Consider the following 26134-nt stretch of genomic DNA (forward strand, 5'->3'; position numbering starts at 1 on the left):
CTTTTGTCTGCGAATGAGAGCAGTGAGAGCCTGAGAGAGAGTTAAATACAGAAAATGTGTGGGCACAAGATTGTGAGTGCATGTGCGCATGTAAATCAAAGCTTTTGGCCAGGCTCGGCCGGGAGTACTGACAATGAAAATGTGAATGGAGCAAAGTATGCACTAGCAGCGGAATATAGGCCATGAATATTGTACTAATTGAATAATGTACTGATTAAGTAAGCAGGGTTTAAAAAACAAACAAACAGTGAAACAGTAAGAAAGTGGTCACCTGTTTAATGGCTAAAATGGACTGAACACAATTGAGATATTCTTGGTAAAATGTAACAAATAAACCTCAATGGAAGCTGTGGTAAAGATACTCAGTGTTGAAATCAATGTGCTTTGAAATCCCTCAGTGGTTTCAACAGCAATTATAATGTTTAGAGTTTTTACTAAGCAAAATACTGTAAGACTGTAAAAAAATATTTTTTTGGCTTATCAATTACTAATGACACATTCAAATGAGGGAAATCAAAAGTAAAGTCAGATATCATGCAAACAGTACAGACCAGTAACACATCACTAACAATTTGTGATAAGGGATTTCTGATTTTCATGGGCTATAAGCCATACTGACAAAGGCTTAAAATATGTCACTTTATGATTACAATATATATATATATATATATATATCACTTTACCTTTTTAAATTAAATTATTAACAAAAGTAAATGTTTTCTTGATGTAATTTTTTGAGATGCACTTATATATTTATAGAGATATTGCCGTCGTCATAGTAGAAGTAAGCATTTTCATGTAAAAATGTTCTGTTGTGGGGAGAGTGGACAGTACTTTTTGATTCTTTGCTCTTTTTGTCTCTCACAAAACCACATTACGTACTTAGCCTGAGGCTGTAAAGAAGCACTGTAGTGTTAATTAAACTAACGATAAGGTTGCTGTGAACATTAGTTTTCCGTTGAAGCAGGCTGTGGCCTTCCTGTCAACTTTGTCTTATGTGTATAAATAGGATTGCCTTGCTTGCACTGGTGGAACAGAATGCCATTTCTTAAATTGAGGGCAAACATTAAAAGTTGTTTTTGCACTAATCACATTACGCAACACCACATATTAACAGATGAGTCATCGAGACTAAGCATGTGGGGAAGTAGAGAGTGAATCAGAATGTGTATAACTGGCCTTTCTCCACGTATGTGCCACTGTAATCATACTTGGCCCAGATGTTGAGCTTCTGCCCACCTGGAAAGTCAGAGTCCCTCCACACTTTTCAAATTTAAGTGGATTCTTCAGTCCAGAAGGAAGTAAGTCATAATGGTTTCTCTCAGTCCTGCAGGCATCATTCTGCCACACAGATTAGACAAGCATATTGTACTGCACTCGTTTTAGCCCTTTCTGCTTGTGTTGCTTTGCTAAAAAGCTTTCTGTTCAATTCAGTTCATTCCATATATGCCTTGATCTATTACCAGAACAAATGCAGTTGTTAATTGAATGCATCCTCATGTATCCAGCCAATGAGGAACACAAATGTATAATCGCTGTTCACTTTTAGTAAAACACTGGGTGTAGTCTTCATATTCTAAGAAACATGCATGACTGACAGCCCTTACTGGCGAACAAAATTTGGTCATGTTCAAGTTGTGTTTTAGCCTTTTACTTTGAGTGATTTCACAGATTACCAACCCATATATAGAATGAGCACGCTGTCAAGATTTGTTTTATTTTGATGCTGCTTTCTTCTGAAAAATACAAATGTTCTTCTTTTTGTGCGAAACAGCAAACGAGAGAGCATTTGAAGAGATTATTCGAGCATCTTCAATTTGTTGTATTTTGTATATGTATATGTATTGTTGTAGTGTTTTGTGAGATCAGTATTTTAAGAACATGCTACTTTCTACTATCTTTGTTCTATTTTTTTATTCAGCATAGTAAATAATTAGTGTGCTGTAAAAAAAATGATTGATATATATTGATAATGTAATTTAATTCTAAACGTAGTATGGGAAGGTCTCATCTTAAAATATGTGTATGATTACACTGTTAATGGTCTCTAATTGTACACCGGCAAGATGACCCTATAACTTCTTTATTCAAATGAATGGTTCATATGCTGCTTTAGATTTTAGAATCCTTAGTATCCCCCTTTTGTACTCCATTAGAACACCACTGAAGCCCTATCATTTCAATGCTTGTGGGTGGCTAGGGGCAGCTGTGGGTATGATTTCATGGAAATAAACAGTTAATGAGGTTAACTGAGATTGTGATGCAGATTTACTGCAGCTGTGCTGATGATGGATGCGTAACGTATTATCATAATCTTTAAATGATCATATATTAGCCTGACGAAGCAAATGAATGTCTGAACATCATGCTATGTACTGTAATGTCTTGTAATGATCTGTTAACACCTTAGCTGATATTTGAGCCAGCCAGAGTAAGGAATACTTAAACAGGCATGGAAGGAATTATGTGAATTTCCATATTTATATGATGGGAAGATTCCATATTTACAAAATGTTTTCTCCTAATTCAAAGAACATCGATTCTTTGAATTGTAATTTTAGGCTTTACATAAAACTATAAACAAATATATACAGTATAGTTTATATAGATACTTGTGAGCTTTTTACAAAAAGTGTTTCAGCCATTGGTGTTTTAACAGAGTGCTGCAGTTACAAGACAGAGTGCTCCAGTTACAAGAAAATGATGACTGGTTCCTGCTATTATTTACACACATTGAACATGTGGTGGCAGGCTCTGCAACTCTCAGTTGGCCCGATGAGACACCAAAGACAGACTCAAATATGAGACTACAGTCAGCTTATTAGAGTTAACTAGTCATCCATTGACACTAAAAGTGAAAGAAACAGTAATTTTATCAGTACATGAACATAAGAGACCACCAGCCAGCATCCAAAATATTGCATGCAACTTAGTTGGCCATCACTATCAGACAAAAGACAATTTTACAAGTTATTTAGGTGTGTGATCTTTGCGGTGTTAAATGCTCTTTGCATGAACTCTTTGGATGACAGCAATTAAAAAAACTAGCAAGATTATCTATAATCCCAAAGTAAGCAATCCAAGTGGGGTTCTGGCTAAACTCTCCAATTTCCATTAAAAAACTAGAAAGCATCGTAGACTTAAAACAAACTGGGTGAATAAAAGGGGTTCAAGAGGTTGGCATTGTCAAACTGGCACACTTGTGTAATGATCTTCATCCTATGCGTAAAGCATATTAAACAACAGACGTCTCATTATAGCTGTGTAACATGAAGGGTGCACATTGACAACGTAATTCCAACTGTGCACCTCTTCATTTGCTGGCATAGAAAAGACTGCTCTAAACCAATTTTGTTGAGGGATAACCAGCATGTTTTATTCATACCTCAGAGTCGATGGGTTGTTTAAAGGGGCCTTTTTATTTGATGTATTCCTCACTCTCTCAGTATCTCTAGAAACAACATGCTGTATCATAAACACTGTTATGAGTAGCAAAGTGCATTTTCATAGTGTTAGGCTTGACAGGTGATTTCTCTTCTGGGTCAGGGGAGTTGTCTTACAGTGTTGCAGGCTATATTTATGGAATTGCAGTAAACATGTGTTCATTATCACTACCACTGACATTGCTCAGAGACTTTCCCTTGCTTACTTAACTGACAAGTGAGCTATTTAGGAACAAAAGGAGGGGATTGGCAGTGTGTCTGCACTTTTAGATGCCTTCTGCTTCTGCTACACCTTGTAGTATCCAGATAGCTTTAATCCTTTAATGTTAATGCAGCTCTTTCTGTTTTTGAATCTACTCCTTATCTTTCATAATATGACTTTTCAATGCAGTTTTCGGTTTTATTTGTAAATAACATGAACAAAAAAGAAAATTCAGACTTATTTTTTTGACACAAATTGTTTGAGCATTGAAATGTATGAATATGAATATATTTCATACTTGTCTTCATTTGTCATTCAAACCAAAAAATCTATATCAACACATTTTGCATACATGCTCACTCTTTTGTTGTGCATCCAACAATAAAAGCAGCATCATACTTTTTTATTCAGTGATGGTGAACCCTCAGGCCTTCAGAGAAGGCTTAAATTATTAATAGGCACCAAAAAATAAATTTGTATTTCACTTTGATTCAGTAAAATCATGCTTGCTTCCATAATTTTTTTCAGAATGGCAGGTCTATTCCTTAAAAAGATAATGTTGCTGGAGTTACCCAAACAATTGTAACAGTGACCAAGAGCAATAAATGTGGAAACATCAACACCCATTCTCTCCTTTTACTCTCACGTTATTCATGTGTTGATAAGATAAAGCTTATATTACTGGTATATAAACAATGAATAGTGTTAATGTTATTGTCGATTCTTCAACAATATCTGCAATAATTTTCTAGACAATTACATCTAATATATTACCCCAGCTGCTAGCGTTAGCTAGGGGTAAATGGCCAAAGTACCACAAAGCAAGAATAAATAATAAGCAAGCATATTTTTAACAGCTTACATTTCTCTTGTCTGCAGTATTACTAAGTGGACAGTTGGTATACAAAGCAACTGGTGGGACCAGTTTTGCTAAAGAAAGAAAAATCACTCTAGGCTTTTAGGATGTATTGTTCTAATGAATTACCATTAGCGTGGCACTAGCTACAGTACATAGGGGAGCAAGAAGAAACTAGCATTATTGCATTAGCATTATTGTAGTCTGTTTTTCGAGTTTGAGTTTTGGTTGGTGTTGGTGGTTCAAACTTGGACCTAACAGTAATAGCTCACCTTTACTTTTCAATTTGACCAGTGTGGACAGGCACATGTTCGAGTTATCTAGGGGAGATTTGAAATCATTTACAATTCTAGGAAGACAAAGCCAAATACCATCAGTGTATTGCCAAAGACTTTTATACATTATATAAAATTATACATTAAGTTAACTTCTTTGGAACAGCATGTTTAACAGAGTAATACTACACCAGCTTATTGAAGCATTAAGATACAGTATCCATGTCTACACTGAATTTTCTCAGGTGTAAGGCAATCTCTCTGCTAGTAAAATTTACAGTTCCCTTTTTAAAGCGCAGGCAGCTACAGGCTAGGTGATCTCCATTGTGACTGCTTTATCAAGCAAATGACTTGGTTCCTTGGCAGTTTGCAAATATAATTTGCTGGTACCAGAGTACTACAACCAGTGCCTAATTGACACTGTGTCATTGTTTGACTTGTTTCTAAAATGATGCCCACAATTTGCCATCTTTTGCTGCATTGTGCTACGTTTTCACTAACACACTGACCTCTTGGCTCCCCAATCTTTGCACTAGAGACACATTGTCCCAAGGTGCTACATAAGCTCCATTTTCTTGCAGAGAAATGGAAAAATACACTCGCATTAATGGATCATGTATAGTCTATCCAGTATCTATCCAGTGCTTTAAATAAATAGTGTGAGCAAGTACTTTGCCAGTCTTTCAAGAGCTTAAAGAATGAGAATGAAAAAAGAATCTCACTGGGGATTCTCAAGAAAAGGGTAATCTTAATCTAGAATTGTGCTGAGTTGACACATGTAGAACAGCAGTTATTATTTTAATTAGCCATTTATGTATTCATAATTTACTAAAAATGTATAGTAATAGTTTTACACCCTATATTGTAGATGATCTTCCATATAAAACATGGAAGCTGTTATATGAAGGATTGTTTGTGAGGTTGGAATTTGTTTGTAATCTTACAGTCTTCTCAGAAGTTTTGGAACAACAAGGCAAATGTTTGTGTTTGCACTACAGTGTGTGCAGAATTATTAGGCAAGTTGTATTTGAGAGGATTCTTTTTATTATTGAACAACAACTATGTTCTCAATCAACCCAAAAGACTCATAAATATCAAAGCTTAATATTTTTGGAAGTTGGAGTGGGTTTTTTTTTTAGGTTTGGCTATCTTAGGAGGATATCTGTTTGTGCAGGTAACTATTACTGTGCAGAATTATTAGGCAACTTAATAAAAAACAAATATATACCCATAATAAAATAATATAAACATAATATATACCCATCTCACTTGTTTATTTTCACCAGGTAAACCAATATAACACACAATTTAGAAATAAACATTTCTGACATTCAAAAACAAAACCAAAAACAAATCACTGACCAATATAGCCACCTTTCTTTACAATGACACTCAAAAGCCTTCCATCCATAGATTCTGTCAGTTGCTTGATCTGTTTACGATCAACATTGCGTGCAGCAGACACCACAGCCTCCCAGACACTGTTCAGAGAGGTGTACTGTTTTTCCTCCCTGTAGATCTCACATTTTATGAGGGACCACAGGCTCTCTATGGGGTTCAGATCAGGTGAACAAGGGGGCCATGTCATAATTTTTTCTTCTTTTAGACCCTTACTGGCCAGCCACGCTGTGGAGTATTTGGATGCATGTGATGGAGCATTGTCCTGCATGAAAACCATGTTTTTCTTGAATAATACCGACTTCTTTCTATACCACTGCTTGAAGAAGGTGTCTTCCAGAAACTGGTATTAGGTCTGGGAGTTGAGCTTCACTCCATCCTCAACCCGAAAAGCTCCCACAAGTTCATCTTTGATGATACCAGCCCATACCAATATCCCACCTCCACCTTGCTGGCGTCTGAGTCGGAGTGGAGCTCCTTCCCCTTTACTGATCCAGCCTCGGGCCCATCCATCTGGCTTTCTTGTTCAAAGGTGGTCGTTTTTCAGCCTTCATTATCTTGGCCATGTCCCTGAGTATTGCACACCTTGTGCTTTTTGATACTCCAGTAATATTTCCAGCTCTGAAATATGGCAAAACTGGTGGCAAATGGCATCTTGGCAGCTTCACACTTGATTTTCCTCAATTCATGGGCAGTTATTTTGCGCCTTTTTTTTCAACACGTTTCTTGCGATCCTGTTGGCTATTTGCCATGAAACGCTTGATTGTTCGGTGATCACGCTTCAAAAGTTTGGCAATTTCAAGACTGCTGCATCCCTCTGCAATAGGGTGTTGATATCATTAGACCACACCCCTCCTCATTACAGAGATGCACATCACCTGATTTACTTGATTGGTAGTTGGCTTTCAAGCCTATAGAGCTTGAAGTAGGACAACATGTATAAAAAGGATGATGTGATCAAAATACTCATTTGCCTAATAATTCTGCACACAGTGTATACACAGAAGACATTTAGTGAGATCAATAGGTGAATATAAGATCATAGCATAGAATTCTATCTTTTACATTAGGATGTGTTAAGCATCTTAGAACATGGCACCTTTTGTTTGAACCCACCCATTATTAGGTGAGCAACAATATTAGAACATGTGACTGACAGGTTTTTTTTTTTTTTGTCCCAGCCATGCCCTGTTAGAACTTAATGTTAGAATTAATAGCTCTAAATGTCTAGTCTTGGTTTTGGGTAAAAAATGCATTTCTGGATAAAAAGATAAACCATCAAGAAGATCAGAGAGTTATATGTAAAAGTTTTTTCAGGGTTTTTGCACATTGACTCACCAATACCACAATTTGAAATGTCTCGCATCCACTTCCATCTTGCATTCAAAAAGAACGCATCCACTTGTCTGTTAACAACCAGACAACATGTCTGCAAAGGATAATAACAACAACTGATGACAGAAACATTGTGAGAGCTATTAAGAAAGAAACCAAAAACAGCATTCAGTTTCATCGCCAACAGGCTCTACCGGCTCGCGTTTGAAGAAGAAAGCAGAAATGCAGAGGTAAAGCAACAAGATGCAAACTACTCATCAGTAGTAAGAATACGTTGGCCAGATTAGAATTGTGCAAAGAAATGAGCAGAGATGAGCCACAAAGCTCTAGAACAAAGTTTTATGGCCTGATGAGACTGAGATGAACTTCTACCAAAGGCCAAAATGTTGCAAAAGAATAAATCATCCAAAACATGCTTGTTCATTGATCAAGCACACTGGAGGTAGCGTTTTGGCTTGCAGGCGGATTCTAGAATGGGCCCTCTAATATTTACTGATAATGTAACTATGATGGTAGCAGCAGAATAAATTCAGATGTCTACAGAAATTGTCTGTCAGTTTACAGAAAAATGCCTTCAAACTGATAAGCAGATATTTCTATATGCAGCAAAACAATGTGCCAAAAACAACAAATGACTTCATCAGAGAAAAGGTAGAAGGTTTTAGACTGGTTAAGTCAGTCACCGGACCTTTCCTCATTCAAGCAAGCCTTTCACCTCCTTGAAGAGGAGCCTCTTGGGAGAAATACCCCAAAACAAACAACTGAAAGATGTGATGTGGTAAAAACCTAAAATAAAGAATGCAATGGTTTGTTGATGTCAATGTGTCACGTGGTTGAGGCAGTTTTTGTAAACAAGAGAAATACAGCCATATACTAGAGTTATTAACTTTAATATGCTTTGAGACTGTCTATTCCTACAAAGTTCTTTGTTGTGCCTTGTTCTGAGTTGTTTAACACATCTAAATGTAAATGTCATAATCTAATGCTGAAGGAAAATAGTGTATTTGAAGGTTAAATAGTGTATTTGAAGGTTATACAACTTAACAGTTGTAAACATCACATAGCTGCCACCCCTATTTTTAAATTTTTAAGTTTAGTTTAACCTGACTAGACTGTAAAAAACAGTCATATTTAGATGATGTTTTTTTATTATTCCTTCTTTGATAAAAATTGCTGTACCTGTTGGAAATCAAAAATTGTGATTCTTCTGTCACATCTTAATTACTGTTCAACCCTTATTGCAAAAAAAGGTAGCTAAATTTCACCTGCTTGCAATAAAACAAGAATAATTTAAATACCTCAACACAACTAATATAACAAGTGCTTTCTCCAAATTCAACCTAAAATGCCACTTTTAATGACTACTTCAGTCTCAAGACAATCACCTTTAGTACTTAGTAAAGCATCTTTCAAGTCCCACAAAGTATTTTCTATGGAGTTCAGGTGATTGTGACACCCACTCCAGAATCTTTAAGGACTTCTTCTGAAACCAAGCCTTTGTGGACTTTGAGATATGCTTGGGATAATTGTCGTGTAGGAAGGTCCAAGGTCCAAGCTTCAGCTTTCTCACAGAAAGCATGATATTTCCTTCTAGGGTTCCTGATACTTGATTAAATCAGGTGATCGGGTTGAATCAGGTTGCAGTCACTCAAAGATTTCTGACCACCCACCTTTTCGGGAATCTGGTGGCAGCTTGCCGAGCCCGGGAATCGAACCCACAACCCTGTTATCGATATCCCGGCGCTCTAACCGCTGAGCCACCACTGCCCCAAGTGAGCTCTATTGGCTATATCTGCCTAGATATTTTGGGGAAAATCCTGATTGGACCATAATTTTAATCCTTTGTTTCCAATTTGACATGAATAATGATTTTAGAGTATGACTACAATACTTACATAGTTTAAATACCAGCATTGTCATTCTATAAAGAAACAGAGACACATTTTTTAGATCCCAGAAATGATTATGCCTTTTATGAATGCCCAGAATGCCCAGGAGGATCAAACTAAAGCATTTCAGATATGTTTTGCTTTTTTGGTCTCTGTGGCTTCTGGTATAAGAATGTAGTTTAATAAATTACATTTTAAAATATTGATTTATTTAAAAAATACATACATTTTTAAATGTTCTATACTACCATCACCCGACTACCTGCACAGCATTTCGAAAATCATTGAAAATCATAAAGTGATCAAGCTGAGGGCTTGTATTTATGGAAGTCATCCTATAAATGATACTCATTCTCTGTGGAACACATCCCTGAACATCCAGTGAGTGCAGTGATGGAAATACAAAGAGAATGACTCCCCAGTGTACTCTGTTCCATTATTTGTTCACCAAGTGACCTTTTATCCCTCAGACAAAAAGGCTACCCTCAATATTCTGAAACCGAACGAATAAACAGCTGATATCATAACAATGGTGACAGCACCGTGCACAGGAAGACGACTTTATGATATTTTTAGGTTTTTTAGGCCTGGCGCTGAGGCCTCTTAGCAGGAAGCAGGAAGTGAGCTCGACTGATGAAGGGACAGAGGCTGAACAAAAGAAGCAGTTTGTGCTGAGAGGAAATGGGTGGGGTGGCCATTCCCTCCCATTAGCAAATTACGTGCTACAAATAGCGTCATTTACTAATAGGGTACAAAATCTGTGTAATCAGCTCACATAGTCAACCTCAAGAGCCATGACGAGATGCTGAAATTAAGTCTCAAGGCAGAGCCAGAAATGTGTGAACAGACGGCTTACCCCTAGTCTATTTCAAGGATTTGGAGGTCATAGTGATAGTTGTGACTTAAAACTTACAGAATTTAGGTGTTTTTATCTGCTTGTGTTGTTATTTCACTTACTTAACAAATGGCAGATGAAGGCATGCAGAAACATGGAGATTCTGATTTATTTCATCAGTTACAGTAGAAGGTAAATTGTAGACTGTGAAAATTAATATCCCAATACTTTTACAGTGCAGCGATTTGGCAAACAATTCATTGAATTGTATAAGATTGAATAAAAATGGACCTGTTAATTTAAGATGTATAAACCAAAATAGATGTTTGGTTTTGTCAGGAATGAGTGTCAGGAATAATGTGTTTGCTTGTTTAAGACTGGAAAAAAAGACTGGCTGCTAGCAATCTAGAAACACCATAGCAATGACCTATAATACTACAGCAATCACCAAGCAACACCAAAACAACCACTTAGCATCAGCCTAGCAACTACGTAGTCCCAGCATGGCAACCACCTGGAATACCATGTGAACTCAATACCAACTGCCAAGCAGCACCATAGCAACCACCATAGCAATCACCATAGTAGCCACCCAGCTTAAACCACACTATAGCAACCACTTTGGAATACAATTGCATTTATGCTCAAACAACCAAACAGTGACATACCACAAAAGACTGCAAAAAAAAAACAAAAACAAAAAAAACAAGCAAGCAAGCAAAACAGTACGTTATTTAACTTTAAGCAGCCCTTAACAAAAGCCACCAAAAACACCGGCTGGCGTCCGCCCGCCTCGAAGCCAAACGAGACGAGCGTGCCGAACAGATGCTGAATGAGGATGAAATATGTATATGCTACACATTTCACAGCATGAACAATCCAATAACATAAAACAATCATTATTTAATTAACCTAATCATGTTTTTTTTTTTTAATAGTCACAACACCTACAACCTCTTTAACTTTTCACAGAGCACACATAAACCTCACAGATATATCATAGTTATATATAGTTGAATGTTATTGGTTATATCACTTTTTTAAGACAAATCAGATTTATGTTCTATGCAAATCAAACTAAATGCAACATCACTGAGAAACCAGAAAAGAAGAGAAGTAGAATAAAATGCAGGAATAACTGCCTTAAACTGCTTTACTGCATTAACTGATACCATAATGCCTGTCAAAGAACAGTGGAAATATTGACCTTTGTTGTGGAAGTGCTTATTTATAAAAACATAAATTATTGAAGATATCTTTGCACCTGGACTTTTTAATCTGTGCAATATAAACCTATAAAGTAATGAGTAACAAAGTTTGAATTGAGTTGGGTGCAAAGCCAAGAGTATAAATATTGGCGGTGCACAGACAGCAGGTTTTTGTAACGGTCCAAAGAAGTGCTGGGGAGTTCTGAATAACAAATATAAAACCCTGACTTTCTGGTATTTGCCTGCTAGATATATTGACTGGGAAACTTCTGCTTTGCTCACTGGTAAAATCCTTAACCCTGAGCCCTAAAACTGACTAATCAATGCATAGCTGCCCTAATCACTCTCAGTAAAGCAACATTAGTGTTGACATTTTGAGTTCTCCCTTTTTTCTTTTATTTTGATGCTTCAGCCATTTCTTAATCATTTCATCTTCTCTGTCTCTGTTGGAGGAGGGACTTTATTTGTCAGTCTCACCCCATTTTCCTTTCAACAACTAGGGAATAAGAGTAGAATATTTGCTAGGGAAAGTTAGGACTGTCACTATGGTTTTGACGCTGGTCTCCGCTGACCTTCTGTTGCTTCTTAGCCAGATATTGATGACACATGACACAAACTCGACTCGGACTGTATGCGAATTCATGAAACGTATTTGCATCTGTTGGTCTTTGTAAATTTGGAATTTCAGATGTGACCTTTGCTGTCTAAATGTCAGGAGGGAGCGAAGGCAGCAGTTGGAGAGCGTTGTCTCTGGTTTATGTAACAGTCCTCGCCACATCAGTGAGACAGCAAACAAGCTGGCATGACCAAGGCTCACATATTTAGACCATAATTTGAAATACTGTCTCGGTATCTCAGTATATCATAAGCACATATGCAGGCCTAATTGGCTGAATATATTTATATTTGTTCGTATGTTAAAAATGAGCCTTCTTAAGGATACAGGATGTACAGGATGTTTTAATATCTCCTAACTGTTTTTTTCTGCACAACTGCACAACCTGATTTTTTTTAAACACATTCTACCTGTGTTGTTTAATATGATCATAACATGTTTATTTCATAATACCTGTATCATTCATCTGATCACTGGTTGCTAAGTAACAAAAATGGTTGCTTTACTCCAAACAGTACTACTGAAACTACTTTATTTGGAGGTATATTTATACCAATATTTTTAAAATACATTGGAAGAAATGAACATACTTGCCACCAAATTAGAAATAACAAATGACCTTGGGTTTTCTATTGCTCAAACAATACATTATAGTACATTTTGTTACAAGGAAACTGGGAATGCAAAGAGTAAAACATTATATTAGCCAAAACTGGCAATTCATGGGGACTAAGCATTTGTCACGTTAGCCTTAGTATAGCAATGACATAACAGTGCCCTTTGTTGATCAGTGTTTACTAGTCTTTGCAGGCTCCATCAATTGCTTAGCGACAACAGGACAACACAGTTAATTCATTGTACTGTATGGTAAAAATTGCCAGTAACTTGTGCATTTTATTGTTTTTCATAGAGTTCAGTCAATTTAATTCTCTAAACAGAGTATGAGATATTGTGATTTAACCTAACTGGCATTTGACTGGGGAATGTACAGCTCCCTGCCAATTAAAATCAAATTTGACATGCCCCTTAAAATTGACTGTACACATTTGTTATGTTTGGTCAAAACCGGACAATGCATCAATATGTTTTAGTTTAAGTGAGTTTGAAATGCCCCGGTCAAACTATTAAAATTACAGATTGGGGGCATATTGTTTTCTTTCATTCCTGGGCAGCAACAGAGAATGCACTCAATGAGCAGTTTATTAGGAATATTAGGTGGGTCCCCTTTTGCTCTCAAAACATAAGAAAAATGGTTACAACAATGTTGGTGAAACATTCAGGGCATATTTTAGCAGAACTGCAGCTTACTTGTGTTTTTCTTTATTGCACAATTCTAAGTAAACTCTAGAGACTGAGGTGCATCCCAGATCCTCGACTAGCCTGTCTAGCACCAAAAACCATGCCTTAAAAACGGATGACTTTGTCAGTGATTTTAGAGAGCTCTGAGAACTCTAAAAGGGCTCAGTGACATGCAGTAAGTGCTTTTGAAGACACAGGGATCGCTTATATTGATATGTAGTTAGTGATTATAAACATACATATACTGACTTACGAACATGTGCTTATGAACATGCAAAGAGCGCTTATTGGTTAGCAGAGAGCGCGTATGAACATCCAGAGAGACCCTAATATTCGGAGAACACGTATGAACATTGAGAAAGCGCTCGTTAACACAGCGTCCGTCTCACGCTGCAGAAGCGCGCAGCTGCAGCCACACGTCGTGCTTGCCGTAGAGAAATATCGCTGCTGCTGCTGCTGCTGCTCCTGCCATTGATGCGCGCGCACCGGTGTCCATCTAAGCGACACTGAAAAAAAAACAAACAACAAAAACAAAAGCCGCCAGAAAACACCGGCTGGCGTCCGCCCGCCTCAAAGCCAAACGAGCCGAGCGTGCCGAACAGACGCTGAATGAGGATGACGATGGTGAGGCTGCTGCTTGTTCTTCTGTTTGCCTGCATTGCCTCTTAAAGGCGTACGAAGACCAGAAATCAGGGTCGAGCGTGCGCGCCTCAAGGTTCGCGTCGCGGTTATCATGGTGGCTGCACGAACAGTTACGCAGATCCCAGGTTGACCACAGCGCGCGACCTGCCCGCACAGCCGCCGCTCGAGCATTACAGCCTCCTGCATTGCACCATGACCTTGGACGTGCAGACCGTGGTGGTGTTCGCCGTGGTCGCCATCCTCGTGCTCGTGAACGTGATACTCATGTTCTTCTTGAGCTCCTATTAAAAAAAACAGCGGATTTTGGGGGTGCTACCCAGCGGGACATTTACAGCGAAGCGGGGACTCCCGGCGACCCGGCAATGGCAACACGGATACGTTGGTATTTCATTATAGCCTACACCCCCTTCCCACAGTCCCCTTTATTTTCTGCTGTCTTGTCTCACAGACATTTCTGTTAACGCACGCGCTCGTATCGTCGCAGCTGCACGGTCTCAGTGGCCAGTTAGTTCTGGTCAATAGGTTGCTCTCCTTAAGCTTGTGGCTCACGCACCCCCCCCCCCCCCCCACACACACACACACACACACCTACCATGTTGTGAAAATCTCACACTCGAATGTGCCCTAAATGTCGTTCATTTGAGCAGTAGTGTTACAATTTGCAGGTCTGTAGCCTGATGTTAATAGTGTTATGTAAAATTCAAGGAAATCAGGCTAAGGCTGAAGCATAAGCTACACTGTGTAACATAAGTTACAGTCTAAAAAAATATTAAAAAAAAAAAACATTCTTGGCTTGGACCTACTGTTCCAAGCCAAGAATGATTTATTTTTTAAATATTTTTTTGGAATAGTATTTACCTTTTAATGAATGGTTATTTAAAATAGTTCTGCTGTTGAAATGTACAAAATGTAACTGCTGCACTATTGAAGGTGGTATGGAGAATTAGAATTAGAAGCCAACTTTATCTTCTGTTTTGGCTGCTAACTGGTAACGTCACCACACTTACAAGTTAAAATAAAGCTCTTTTTTGTCTTGCTCACCGAATTACTGTCACAAATGTCTAGAGTAGTTTTTGAAGTTACTCGATCGGATTTTTAATTGAATAGACTTAATTTTAAGTATTAGCACTGATGATAAAAGGCAAAAGTACTACAACAATTTAGTGCTAACAAGGAAAATAATAATAAATAGATTATAGATAATTGGTAGATTTTGTGCTGGTTGAAAAGAGGCTGCCTCTCCAGATGAGCTGAAACTACTAAGGAGTTAAAACTGTAGCTGACTGGGATACTGGTTGCTAATGTCTTCTACACAAAGTCTTTTCTGTTTAGTGAGCAATTAAAAAAAAACATTTTTATTGTTTTTGGAGCTAGCTAACATCAGCTACTGTTGTAGACCAATGGACCCTTGAAAACACGCCAACATCAAGGCACTGAAAAGCACTGCTAGGTTCTTTAGGGAAGCAAACGTGGCTCTTCAGTAGCATTTCTTCATAAAATCCCCGTTTGGCACATTTAGACATATAACTGGCCTTTATTATTAATCATGCATAACAATATCATCTTTAGCCCTTTTTTTAGTAAGCACAGCCTCTTCTTTTATACACTTCTAGTCCTTGTTAGAGCAATTCTGTTTTCAGTTTTCAATGTGATGCTTAGTCTGACAGTGAAGGTGCTGAGGACTAGTCACATTGAAAATATTCCCCCTGGACTGGGAGTTTATAAATGGAAAAGTGTTACTAAGCAAAGCATCTACACCAATAGATTTTTCATCCCCAGAACTAACTGCCAGTTTCAGTGTTACTTGATGTGGCCAGTGGTCTGGAGGAAAACTGTTCAAAATCAGCTGTTATAGAATGATCTGATGGCAGGAGTAGATCAGGAATATTAATGTTTAATGTGTTCGGAAGTGCTGTCACATGTGGGAGAGCGTGTGGAGCCACATTTCCTCACTTTCTGGAACACGTGGCAGTTCCGATTTAAATTTTCACCCCAAACGGCTGTGAGGCATCACAAAAATATCCCAGTGTCGCTTAACAGTTGGCACTTGGACTAACTAGGACCGTAACGGGGGATGCTTGATGTTGTTTTGTTTGCTTGTTTGTTTTCTTGTGCCACAAGCTATCTGGCGCTTTTTGTGTCAAAGACGCATTACCTTTCAGACAAATTGAAGAAGCTAGGAGAAATTCTTTTGATATGCTGTTTGATCCCCAGTGAGAGGGTTTGTGTGTGTGTGTGCGCACCTCTGTGTGTATGTGTGTGCACGTGTAAGTCAGTTTGGTGTTTTTTTTTCATGCTGGTTGGAAGCAGAGCAACTTTGATTGGCCCTCACTCCCAGGACATAAGTGTGTTACATAATATCTTTTGCCAGACACAGACTGGCTCTTCAGTGAAGCTGTGGAATGCTTAGAGGATGCCGTGCTGTCGACTACCTGAGCTGCTGAAAAACGCCTTACAGCTCTCTGCCTTTGTTCTCCTGGAAGACTTATGAATGAATCGGATGTTATTTTTGGTTTTTCGATGCACCATGAATGTCTGAGCCAGCTAAATCCATGCATACTCTTGCCGAACATTTCCATGTAGCTGCCACAAACATGGTAAGACCAAATGTTTTAGTCTGCTTCTTTTTCGTTTAGTGTTGCTTGCATAAATATCTTAATGAAGTCTACAAGGGATTAAGCTTTTTCATCCAGGTATTGTCATAGGCTAGCAAAGGAAAATGTCATAAACAGTGTTTGCCTGCTGCAGTTCATTGATTCTGAATATAGAGTAATTCTTGAGATTATAACCGCATATGAAGCTGCTTCTGTGGACCACATATGAAAGGGCAGCGTGTTCCTTTGCTTTTATTCCCCCATCGTTTTCTCCTCACATTCAGATCATGTCTCTATAGCCCTCCCCTGTACTGTTTCTGCTTGAGCATTTTTAGAGAGCTTGGCTCTGAAATTGTTCGCATGAAGGAGGATGCTTTGAAAAAAGCGTGAGGAGAGGCAGAGCAATTGATTATGTAACAGTAATTTATTCAGACATGTTCAGAGAAGCCCTGGGATCTCATAAGGAGAAGCGGCATCAAAGGCATATGAATCATAATGATCTTGATATAGCGGCACCTCATGTTTGTTCAAGATGAGATGGATGTGCTATTTGAATGACTAACAGGGAATCCTTGAGTTGCATGTACTGTAGTGAGTGCTTAGTGGTAATTTGCCATATTTGCTACGGCATTGATTGCATAGATAATTGGTATGCTTCTTGATTTTATTAGCTTGGTGAAGTAGAAATATACTATTACCCCTTCACACAGACCTGCTATAATCCCCCGTTAGTAGTGTGCATGATGACCTGGGATATCAGAAATTAATTGTAGGGATTTTGTTTGATGAGAATTCAAGGAAACCTTCAGGCAGTAGCAGCAGTAACAGCAGGGCTGGAATGCCTGAACCTGTGGCTGTGTTAAGCATTTGGTACCATAGTCTCCTCACATTAACTGATCTGATGGACTGCTCACTTGCATCCCTCCTTGTTCAAGCTGCAAACAATTTCTACTAAGTTCAGGTGTGATCATGGGTCTGACTATGTTTGAGAGCAACTTGACCACAGGTAGGGCTGAAAAAAACAATATTTTCCATGCAAATTATGTTGTCTGTGAGTTAGGTGACCATTAGGTTTTAACTAAAAGTAAATTAAGCTGTAGTTCCTGAATAGTGTTACTAATTTTACTGCATGTTGCCTCACTAAATATTTTATTTCACTGTCATTGTAATCTAGGTAGATATCATCTTAATTTTGTAATTTTTATGTATTAGCACCAGTATTGGCAGTGGCAGATATGAACAAGAATCGGCATTGATTCAGTATTTGCACACTGATGCATCCCTAAACCTTACTATTTATTTAGATTTTATGCATTTTTACCTTACCTTTACATTTCTAAAGTGATCTGAAATATGTCATATGACAGACATTACAGTGAATTAACTTTTATCTGAAATTTAATGATGTTGGAAACTATTAACTAACCACAAAGAGATCCAATGCTCCAATGTTTTAAGCTCTGCTGATTAGAATTGGCATCTCAAAAGGACTGTTTTTGCATACGTTGTTCCCTCCGCAATGCAGGTTAGTCTGCCTCAAATGTGCATGTTTAGCTTGCTTTTAAGACTGAGAGATCTGTGGCAGGAATATCAAATCATCTTCCACAACATGGCAAGGTTGGCTCTGTCAAGGTGAATGAAGAATTCTTCAGCTGGACGAGGCAAGCTTTGGAGGGCAGGTTGATATGAGGTTGCAAGCAGCAGCTATTGCTATCTTCTCATTCTTAATGAGATTGGCCTTTAGTCCACAGACTGCTGCTCAAGAATACAAATAGACCTATTGCATGTATAACTAATGAGGCCCAATACCTCTCCTTACGGTTGCAAGAACATTAAAACATGTGGGAGTGTTAAATCCTTTTGAAATCTTTTGATTTTGCCTCTTCTGATTGCCTCATATTAAGCTGACAGGTTTGAGAGTTTAAAAGGCATGTACTTGACAAAATTAGCAATGCTGCTAATAGCACTTCACCTCATGAGATGTTACTGTAAAAATAAAACTTTTGCATGAAGCCTTGTCTGATGCAGCCTAGTTTTCTGGACCAGGATGGAATGACCTTTTGTCTGTTTGGCAGTGGTGACACAGTTATGATTGTCTTATGGGACATTTTACCAAAAACATGTAAACACCATAAAGAACCAAAGTCTAATTGCGAGTTAGTGTAGATGTCTTGAAGAATTGTCAATCAATGAATTGACATCATTTATATTTGCTTGGTTGCTCTTATACATGTTTTCTGCATATGTATACATTTACTGGGATTTTGTGAGGAGCCACCAATTCTGTAACGCTAAGGAGCCATTCTCTTTTAGAAAATTTGGATATTAGATATGTGAACATAACTTAAAATAATGAAATATCATATATGAAAAGAAATTAGAGCTCTGAGATGGTATTGATATCAGGAAGATATCAGAATTTGAAGAAATAAAAAGAATGATCCATCCTTTAGATTCAAGATTAGTAGGTAAAAAAAAGTATCTGTAACACTTGGTAATCAGTGTTATAATATCGGTATCGGTATAAAAAAAAAGTCAATAGGCATGGTTTGCATTAAATACATGAGATCTTGCTTACATTTTTCCTTTTTTTTAGCATGTTTCCTGAATAATATTCCGTTTTAGTTTAATTGTTTTATCTTTGATCTGTTCCTCTACAGCTGATCAGTGGAGGTTCAATTGTCAGCGCAGAGGCAGTATGGGATCATGTGACCATGGCCGACCGCGAGTTGGCGTTTAAGGCCGGGGACGTCATCAAGGTCCTGGATGCCTCAAACAAGGACTGGTGGTGGGGCCAGATCGATGATGAGGAGGGATGGTTCCCAGCCAGCTTTGTGAGGGTAAGTCTGGCCTCCAGCCATGTCTTTGATCAATGCACCCTTCAAAGACGTAATTGATTCTCAATGCCATCGATCACTCGCAATAATCATTTTCATAACTCAGGCCATCTTTGACGGCAAGGCAATGACAAGTCCTGATCGTCTATTAGATGTTTTTAGTGTTTTGGAAGGAAAATGAGGTGAAGACTATTGACTAGCACAGCTCCCAACACATTTCCATCTCATTTACCCATTCTCCATTCCTGCAAGATCATGTTGATCCGAATTGTAATTTTGTCATTCTTTCTCAAGGTTGAACCCCACCCTCCTCAACCCCAAACAAAACAGGTTTTCTATATCAACCCTATAGCAACTCCAAGGTTCCAAAACACAACAGCAAAGGTGCGTTTCCTGGCTCATCCAATTTCATCCAACGCTGCCGGGTTTGTCAAACGCAGCCACCTCACGAGCATCAAAGCACGTCAGAACAAAATCATGCTATTAGTGTACTTCATTTTAGAGCTTATAGACTTTATTCCAAAAGGAATAACATTCAGTGTATGTAACCATTCCGTGATGTGCCTATTTTGGATGCATCATTTAATTCAGTAAGTAAGACTCTTCTTCGAACGGCAGGCTTCATGTCAGTGCTTGGTAGCATCTCTGTAGTGAGCTGCTTCTCATTCTATCTAATACCACTTCTCTCTTTGCTTCTTTTTGTGAGGCGACATTTAATTTTTTTCTGTTTGCATTGTAGCTTTTAGGATGTCGACTTATCGCTAGCCAAATGCTAAGCTTCATAATTTAGTGGATGCCTATGATTTAAGATGCTCTTTGTTGTCACACTGAGTTAATTTGCTGGTTGGGGGTGTAATTTTGGAGCAATGGATCCCTGCTGCATCAGTGATATGAGCAGGGAATTTTTTTTAAGGCACTCAGACATCCTTGAAGACCTCGGATGAGTTGTTGTTTGAAGTACAGCAAAGAATATAACTCTCCTGTCAACCAGTTCTATGGAAAAAAGTGTATACCATATTTCAAAATTTAAACTGGCTTATGCAAAAGATTGACCAAAAGACACATTTTCTAATTTTTTTATCATTATAATTCGTAGTAAACACAGCTTTGGTAGCTAATGAAGCACAAAACCTTGATAAGCAAATCAGGTCTGGGGCATGTCACCCATTGTAATTAACTACCAGCTGAATCAGATTTTCAAACTTTATACATTCTTTCAGACTTTTCAGACCTTACTAACAATCATCAATCATCTCCTCTACGCAGCTTTCTAAAGATCTGAAAACAAGCATAATCAATGCTCACAAGGATGAGCCAGGGTTAGAGAAAATTGCTAAATGTTTCAGCTTGTGGTTTCTACAGTGCGGAATGTTATTACTAAATGGCAGTTTAGGAGAACTGTGGAGGTCAAGATGAGATGTTTGTATGCTGGTAAGACATGCAAATCAAAACCGTGATGTATTTGCTAAGAAGCTGCATGAAAGTTTAGCTGTGGACTAACTTGTCAGTCAAAATAAAACTATTTGGCAACAATCTGCAAATAAATGTTGAAAGAAAAGAACACCTTGCCAACTGCAAAGCATATGGGTGGATCTGTCATGTTTGGGGTTGTGTTGCCATCAGTGGCATTGGCAATATTGCCCAGGTGGAGGGAAGAATGGATTCCACAAAACACCTGGAAGTCCTGGATGCAAATGTCAAACTATCTGTAAAGAGGCAGAAGCTGAAAAGGGAATAGCTTCTACAAAATAATAATGATCCAGAACATACATCAAAACCGCCTGGACTACCGGAGGAGACACAAACCGAAGTTTTTATAATGGCTCTGACAGTTACCTGACCTAAAAAGTCGTTGAATTTCTTATTTATTGTTATGAAAGAGTAATTGCATTAGAATGTGTTAAAAATCATGATTTATGGTTAATTGTTTAGTACTTTTTTCATAAACAAAACAGAATGTGTCATTTGGCCAAAGGCAATCAGACTTTTGCATAAGACTATATGTATCTTACAGTAGATCAAAAGTTTATAAATCTATAAGTAAATGGTAAAACATGATTATGTTGTCTTATTCAAGTGTTATTTGCTATGTGGCATCGAAACAATGAGCCTTCATTGAACTTCGCAGTCTCAAGCAGCATAGAAAAAGAGTCATTTCTGACTCCATGGCCTCATCTAAGATCATAATAAGAGTTTCTACACCTCTCCTCATAGCTGTGGGTGAATCAGGAGGACCGTGCCGTGGAGCCAGCTGAGGGCACGAGCGAGGTCCAAAATGGTCACCTTGACCCAGGCAATGATTGCCTCTGCCTGGGCCAGCCCCTGCAGAACAGGGACCAGATGAGGGCCAATGTCATCAACGAGATCATGAGTACCGAACGCCATTACATCAAGCATCTAAAAGACATATGTGAGGTACTGTTAAGCCTGACGGTCTTCCCATACACTCTAATGTCCTTGTATTTGAATTTTCGAGAATGGTTTGGAATACACTGTCAGTCATCTTTTATGTAATGTAGTTATGTAGTTGTGTTTTTGTAAGCAATTAAAAAGCAATGGAGCATTTTTTAGCAATATTTAAGTGTATTCTACTGTTTATGAAATAATACCATTTTAGATGACAAACTTTAAAATTTAGATGTACAAAATTTTACCAGAACAATAAGCAATGATACAGTTCATAAATGACACCTGCACTGGTTGACAACTGGCTTTGTACAGGTTATAGTTTAAGCCAGATAGCTAAAAGTAAAACTTAAGTTTGTTCCTCCAGTCATATTAAAAGACATGCTTCAAGTTCACTGTGTTACTGTAATACTGCAATGTAGAAAGTAAAAAATGTTACCTGAATGACTAGATATGATTTAAATATCTATGTCTACATTGGACTCCCTGAAAGTAATTAAACTCAATTTGGGAAAGTTATAATACAACACAACTAACTTAAATTATTGTGACATTCCACTGCCTTACCCTTACAGTCAGTTATTGTTGACAATAAGAAAGCATAGTGTAATTCTAGATTAAGTATTTATTATTAATGAATGATTTTTTTAATGGCTCATTGAAAAATGTTTGGTGGATTCTATTTGATTGAAATTCTGGATTCAGTAAAAAAGTGAAGTGATTTCCAAGGTTGAAACAAGTAGGCTGATATATCTATGACAGAGGCAGGCAGGGGGATTCAAAGTGCTGTTAAAACTGACTTGGTTTGTTGCATTTGCTTTCTGATGAGGTGCCAGCAGAGTAAAATCAAATTTTTACAAGAAAGACAAGTAAATGCAATAGAACAGTGTTAAACAACTGATGATGCAAAGGAGAGGGAAGAAAACCATGACATGCTTTTAGGCCATATACAGCCAATGTATTGTATATGATCAAATGCCAGTTGAACACTGCTGGCCTTCTATAGCCAGTGTATATTATTAAAGGCCTTTAAACACTGCAAGGCCTTCTATATGTAGTGTATGCTACTCAACACTCAACAGTTTTGTACAGTAAGAATATTTTGATGCATGCTGGTATGTCATCCACGGCCAATGTACACTGCTAATGCTCATAAATGTTATTATTAAATGTGCCACAGGTAGCTATAGGCAGCCTCCCTATAACAAACAGAAGATGTATGTAAGCATATGCTAAAGCTATGACATTTGTCTGTGTTTGTGAACTCAATATATATTGTGTCCACTAAATTATTTCCTCAAGCAGATGAAGTGTTCACTGGAGAGTCTCTCATAGGCTCTGGCTAAAGGCACATTGCAAACATAACTTGTGTTTGCTAACCTCTGTATCATGAAAACAACATTGGCTCTGATAATGTGTTCTTGACCCCAGTGTCTGTATTTTTAGCTGGCTGGTGCTGAAGACAGTCAGCTGCCTTTTCAAACACATTTTCCAGGCTGAAATCACAGACGTATTCTCAAACTTTCTGCCATGAGTCATCCAAATGATTCTGATTCATATCAGCCAATCAGTAGTCTAACAGGCTCAGTTTTTCCCATTGCTGTACACATTTTTTTCTTGGCTTCTTTGTTGAATTTGACTGCTTATTAAAATGTATAGGGTGACATTTCAGGCTTTTTGCATGGAGAGTTTGCAAAAGGGTTTGCTGAGTATTTTGTCTTTTTAATAGGGTTACTTGAGGCAATGCAGAAAGAGGATTGACATGTTCAACAATGACCAGCTGAAGGTCATATTTGGGAATATTGAGGACATCTACAGATTTCAAATGGGATTTGTTCGGGATTTGGAAAAGCAGTACAACACAGACGAACCTCATCTCAGTGAAATAGGACCATGCTTCCTAGAACATGTAAGTACTTCAGTGCCTACCTGGATAATGACACTGACTGCTTTAATGCAAACCAATGAATAATGTATCACCACATGAATAAATTGTTATAGGCAATTAGACATTTTGGATTTTTTTACACAGATGTCCAATTTCCAGTTTAGTCATTGCCTTTTCTAATCTCCCTCTATCATTGCAATCAAGCTGGGTGATTCAATGCTAGCACATGCTTCCTTTAAGCACTGCATTTTTTCAACTGCCACTAACACAACGTTGGACTAGTGAATGCACTTGTATGCTTTGGACTGCTGCAAATGAATAACTGTGGTGTCCAAACGATTGAAGTCACATTTTTCAATGATAAGGCCGTTTTTTTTAAATGGATAGCTTTTTTGTGATTCATGTTAAAGCTATAGTTTTATCCCAGGCTGCTCTTGAATAGGCACAGTATAGGGGAGCCAATAGGAACATTTTGTGTCAATACACAGTCTTAAAGATGGAAAATAAACAGCCTGTTTATTCTGAGGCAGCGATTCTAAAATGGTCTTCAGGGTCTGCAAACAGTTGACAGTTTATCTCTATGTCTGACCTAAACCATTTGAGAACACTGAATTCTTGGAACAGGTGTGGTAGGAGCTGGGGTACAACAGAAATGTGCATGGTTTCTGGGGTCCTTTTGAATGGTATAAGACGCGTTGTTCTAAGGGTTAAGACAGGTTTGAGACTTTATTGTCTGACAGGGAGTTCTTCTAAACCATTAACCCACATAAATTACATATACAATGGAAACATATGCAATCAAAAACTCTCTCACATTGGATCAGAAAACATTTTTGCACAAGGAGGGTGTCATTGAGCTTAGGCGTTGTTCTGGAGGACTGCCAGAACCATTGCCCTTCAGCTATGGGCTGTTAATCCCAAATTGCTATAAGAGAGTGATGTGAAAATGGTTCTGCTTTTTTGGATTAGAGTTCAAGTTTATGTAGCCTTGAATTCCGCACTTGCACTGCCTTGACTGAGCTTTACCGCAGTGGTATCCCTCCTTTTTTGGAAACAGAAGCATTATTCAAATACAAGGTGCCTTGCTTCCTTTGGGGACCTGAATGCAAATGATATACTTCAGACGCACATCTTCTCCAATATATGTTTTGCTGCAGTACAGCCCTCTTAGCTGAGCTTTTTACCAAGTGGCTCTGTTAGCCAGGGTGGAAATATTTTGGGGTCAAGCATGTGGCAATCTTGACCTTGAGAGAGGTTTTGAGTACTGCTTTACAGTTCTGTGGTTATACATTTTATTAATAATTTTATCTGATAACTATTTAAAAATAGAGACTCATGGGAGCTCATAAATTTGATAAACCTTTGTTCTGCACAATTTGTTAAAAGTATTGTCTAGTACACTAGTGTTTCTTGGATTATTAATATGAGCTTTGACATGAATGACCTCTTTCTGTTTTTCCTGGTTATTTAGCAATTGTGAGTAAGCAGCAGTTGTTAATGAGGACTGGGGTGTAGCACTGTTTCAGTTTTGATCGGTGCGTGTTGTCTCTGTCTGCCTCACAGCAAGACGGCTTCTGGATCTACTCTGAATACTGCAACAACCATCTGGACGCATGCATGGAGCTGTCTAAGCTGATGAAGGACGGACGCTACCAGCACTTCTTTGAGGCTTGCCGCCTCCTTCAGCAGATGATTGACATTGCAATCGATGGCTTCTTGCTCACCCCCGTGCAGAAGATTTGCAAATACCCACTGCAGCTGGCTGAGCTACTCAAATACACAGCACAGGAGCACAGGTATACACATGCATACACAAACCCACACTTGTGTGCACACACAGACACACACACACACACATGAATACACACACAGCAAATACCTTTGCTGCCATGAAAAAAGTATTTGCCCTGTCCTGATTTCCATTGCTCTTTTTAAAATGTTTTATATTTTTCAGACTGTATTTCAGATTGTCATATAAAATATAATTTGAGACAAGGAGAACATGAGAAACACACAACTGTTTTAAAATGATAAATTCATTTATTGAAGGAAAAAAAGTTTGCAATGTTCCCCCTGTGAAAAAGTAATGACGCTCCTAAATTGAATAACTGGTTGTGCCCCCTTTAGCAACAGGAGCTTTTGTTTATATCACAGCATAGTGTGTTGCTTGTTAAGACCTTTGATCTTTTTACATGTATGGGAAAGTGATGATTAGATTTAAAAAGCTGGGTGTGTCTAGTATAATTGGTGTAAATGATTAATGGCAACTGGTTGATCGAAGAGGCAGTTTATACTTTATGTGAAGTGTCTGGTATGCTACATGGATCATTTGGATGACATGTTTTGGTTTCACTTCTTTTATTAAACTCAAAATCAATATAAAAGTTATTCTGACCTACAGTGAAACATTT

The 26134-nt window shown here is 38.1% G+C and overlaps 1 protein-coding gene across 12 annotated transcripts in view; it reads left to right on the top strand.

Moving 5' to 3' along the window:
• The window catches only part of arhgef9b (Cdc42 guanine nucleotide exchange factor (GEF) 9b), a 54464-nt gene that overhangs the window by 9687 nt on the left and 18643 nt on the right, over positions 1–26134 (top strand). For 8 of the 12 annotated variants that reach the window (XR_011977933.1, XM_072664212.1, XM_072664214.1 and 5 more), the window contains 5 exons: positions 19253–19432; positions 19724–19813; positions 21644–21844; positions 23565–23744; positions 25287–25519. Coding sequence is in view for 11 of the 12 variants with exons in the window: in XM_072664212.1 (XP_072520313.1) it covers positions 19253–19432; positions 19724–19813; positions 21644–21844; positions 23565–23744; positions 25287–25519 (884 nt within the window). In the remaining variant the exon portion in view is untranslated. Of the gene's footprint in view, positions 1–13825; positions 13981–19252; positions 19433–19723; positions 19814–21643; positions 21845–23564; positions 23745–25286; positions 25520–26134 lie in introns of those variants that run through there. The other 4 variants (XM_072664211.1, XM_072664213.1, XM_072664218.1 and 1 more) reach the window with 3 other exon arrangements.

The sequence above is a fragment of the Salminus brasiliensis genome, chromosome 19, assembly GCF_030463535.1.
Source record: "Salminus brasiliensis chromosome 19, fSalBra1.hap2, whole genome shotgun sequence".
Lineage (NCBI taxonomy): Eukaryota > Metazoa > Chordata > Actinopteri > Characiformes > Bryconidae > Salminus > Salminus brasiliensis.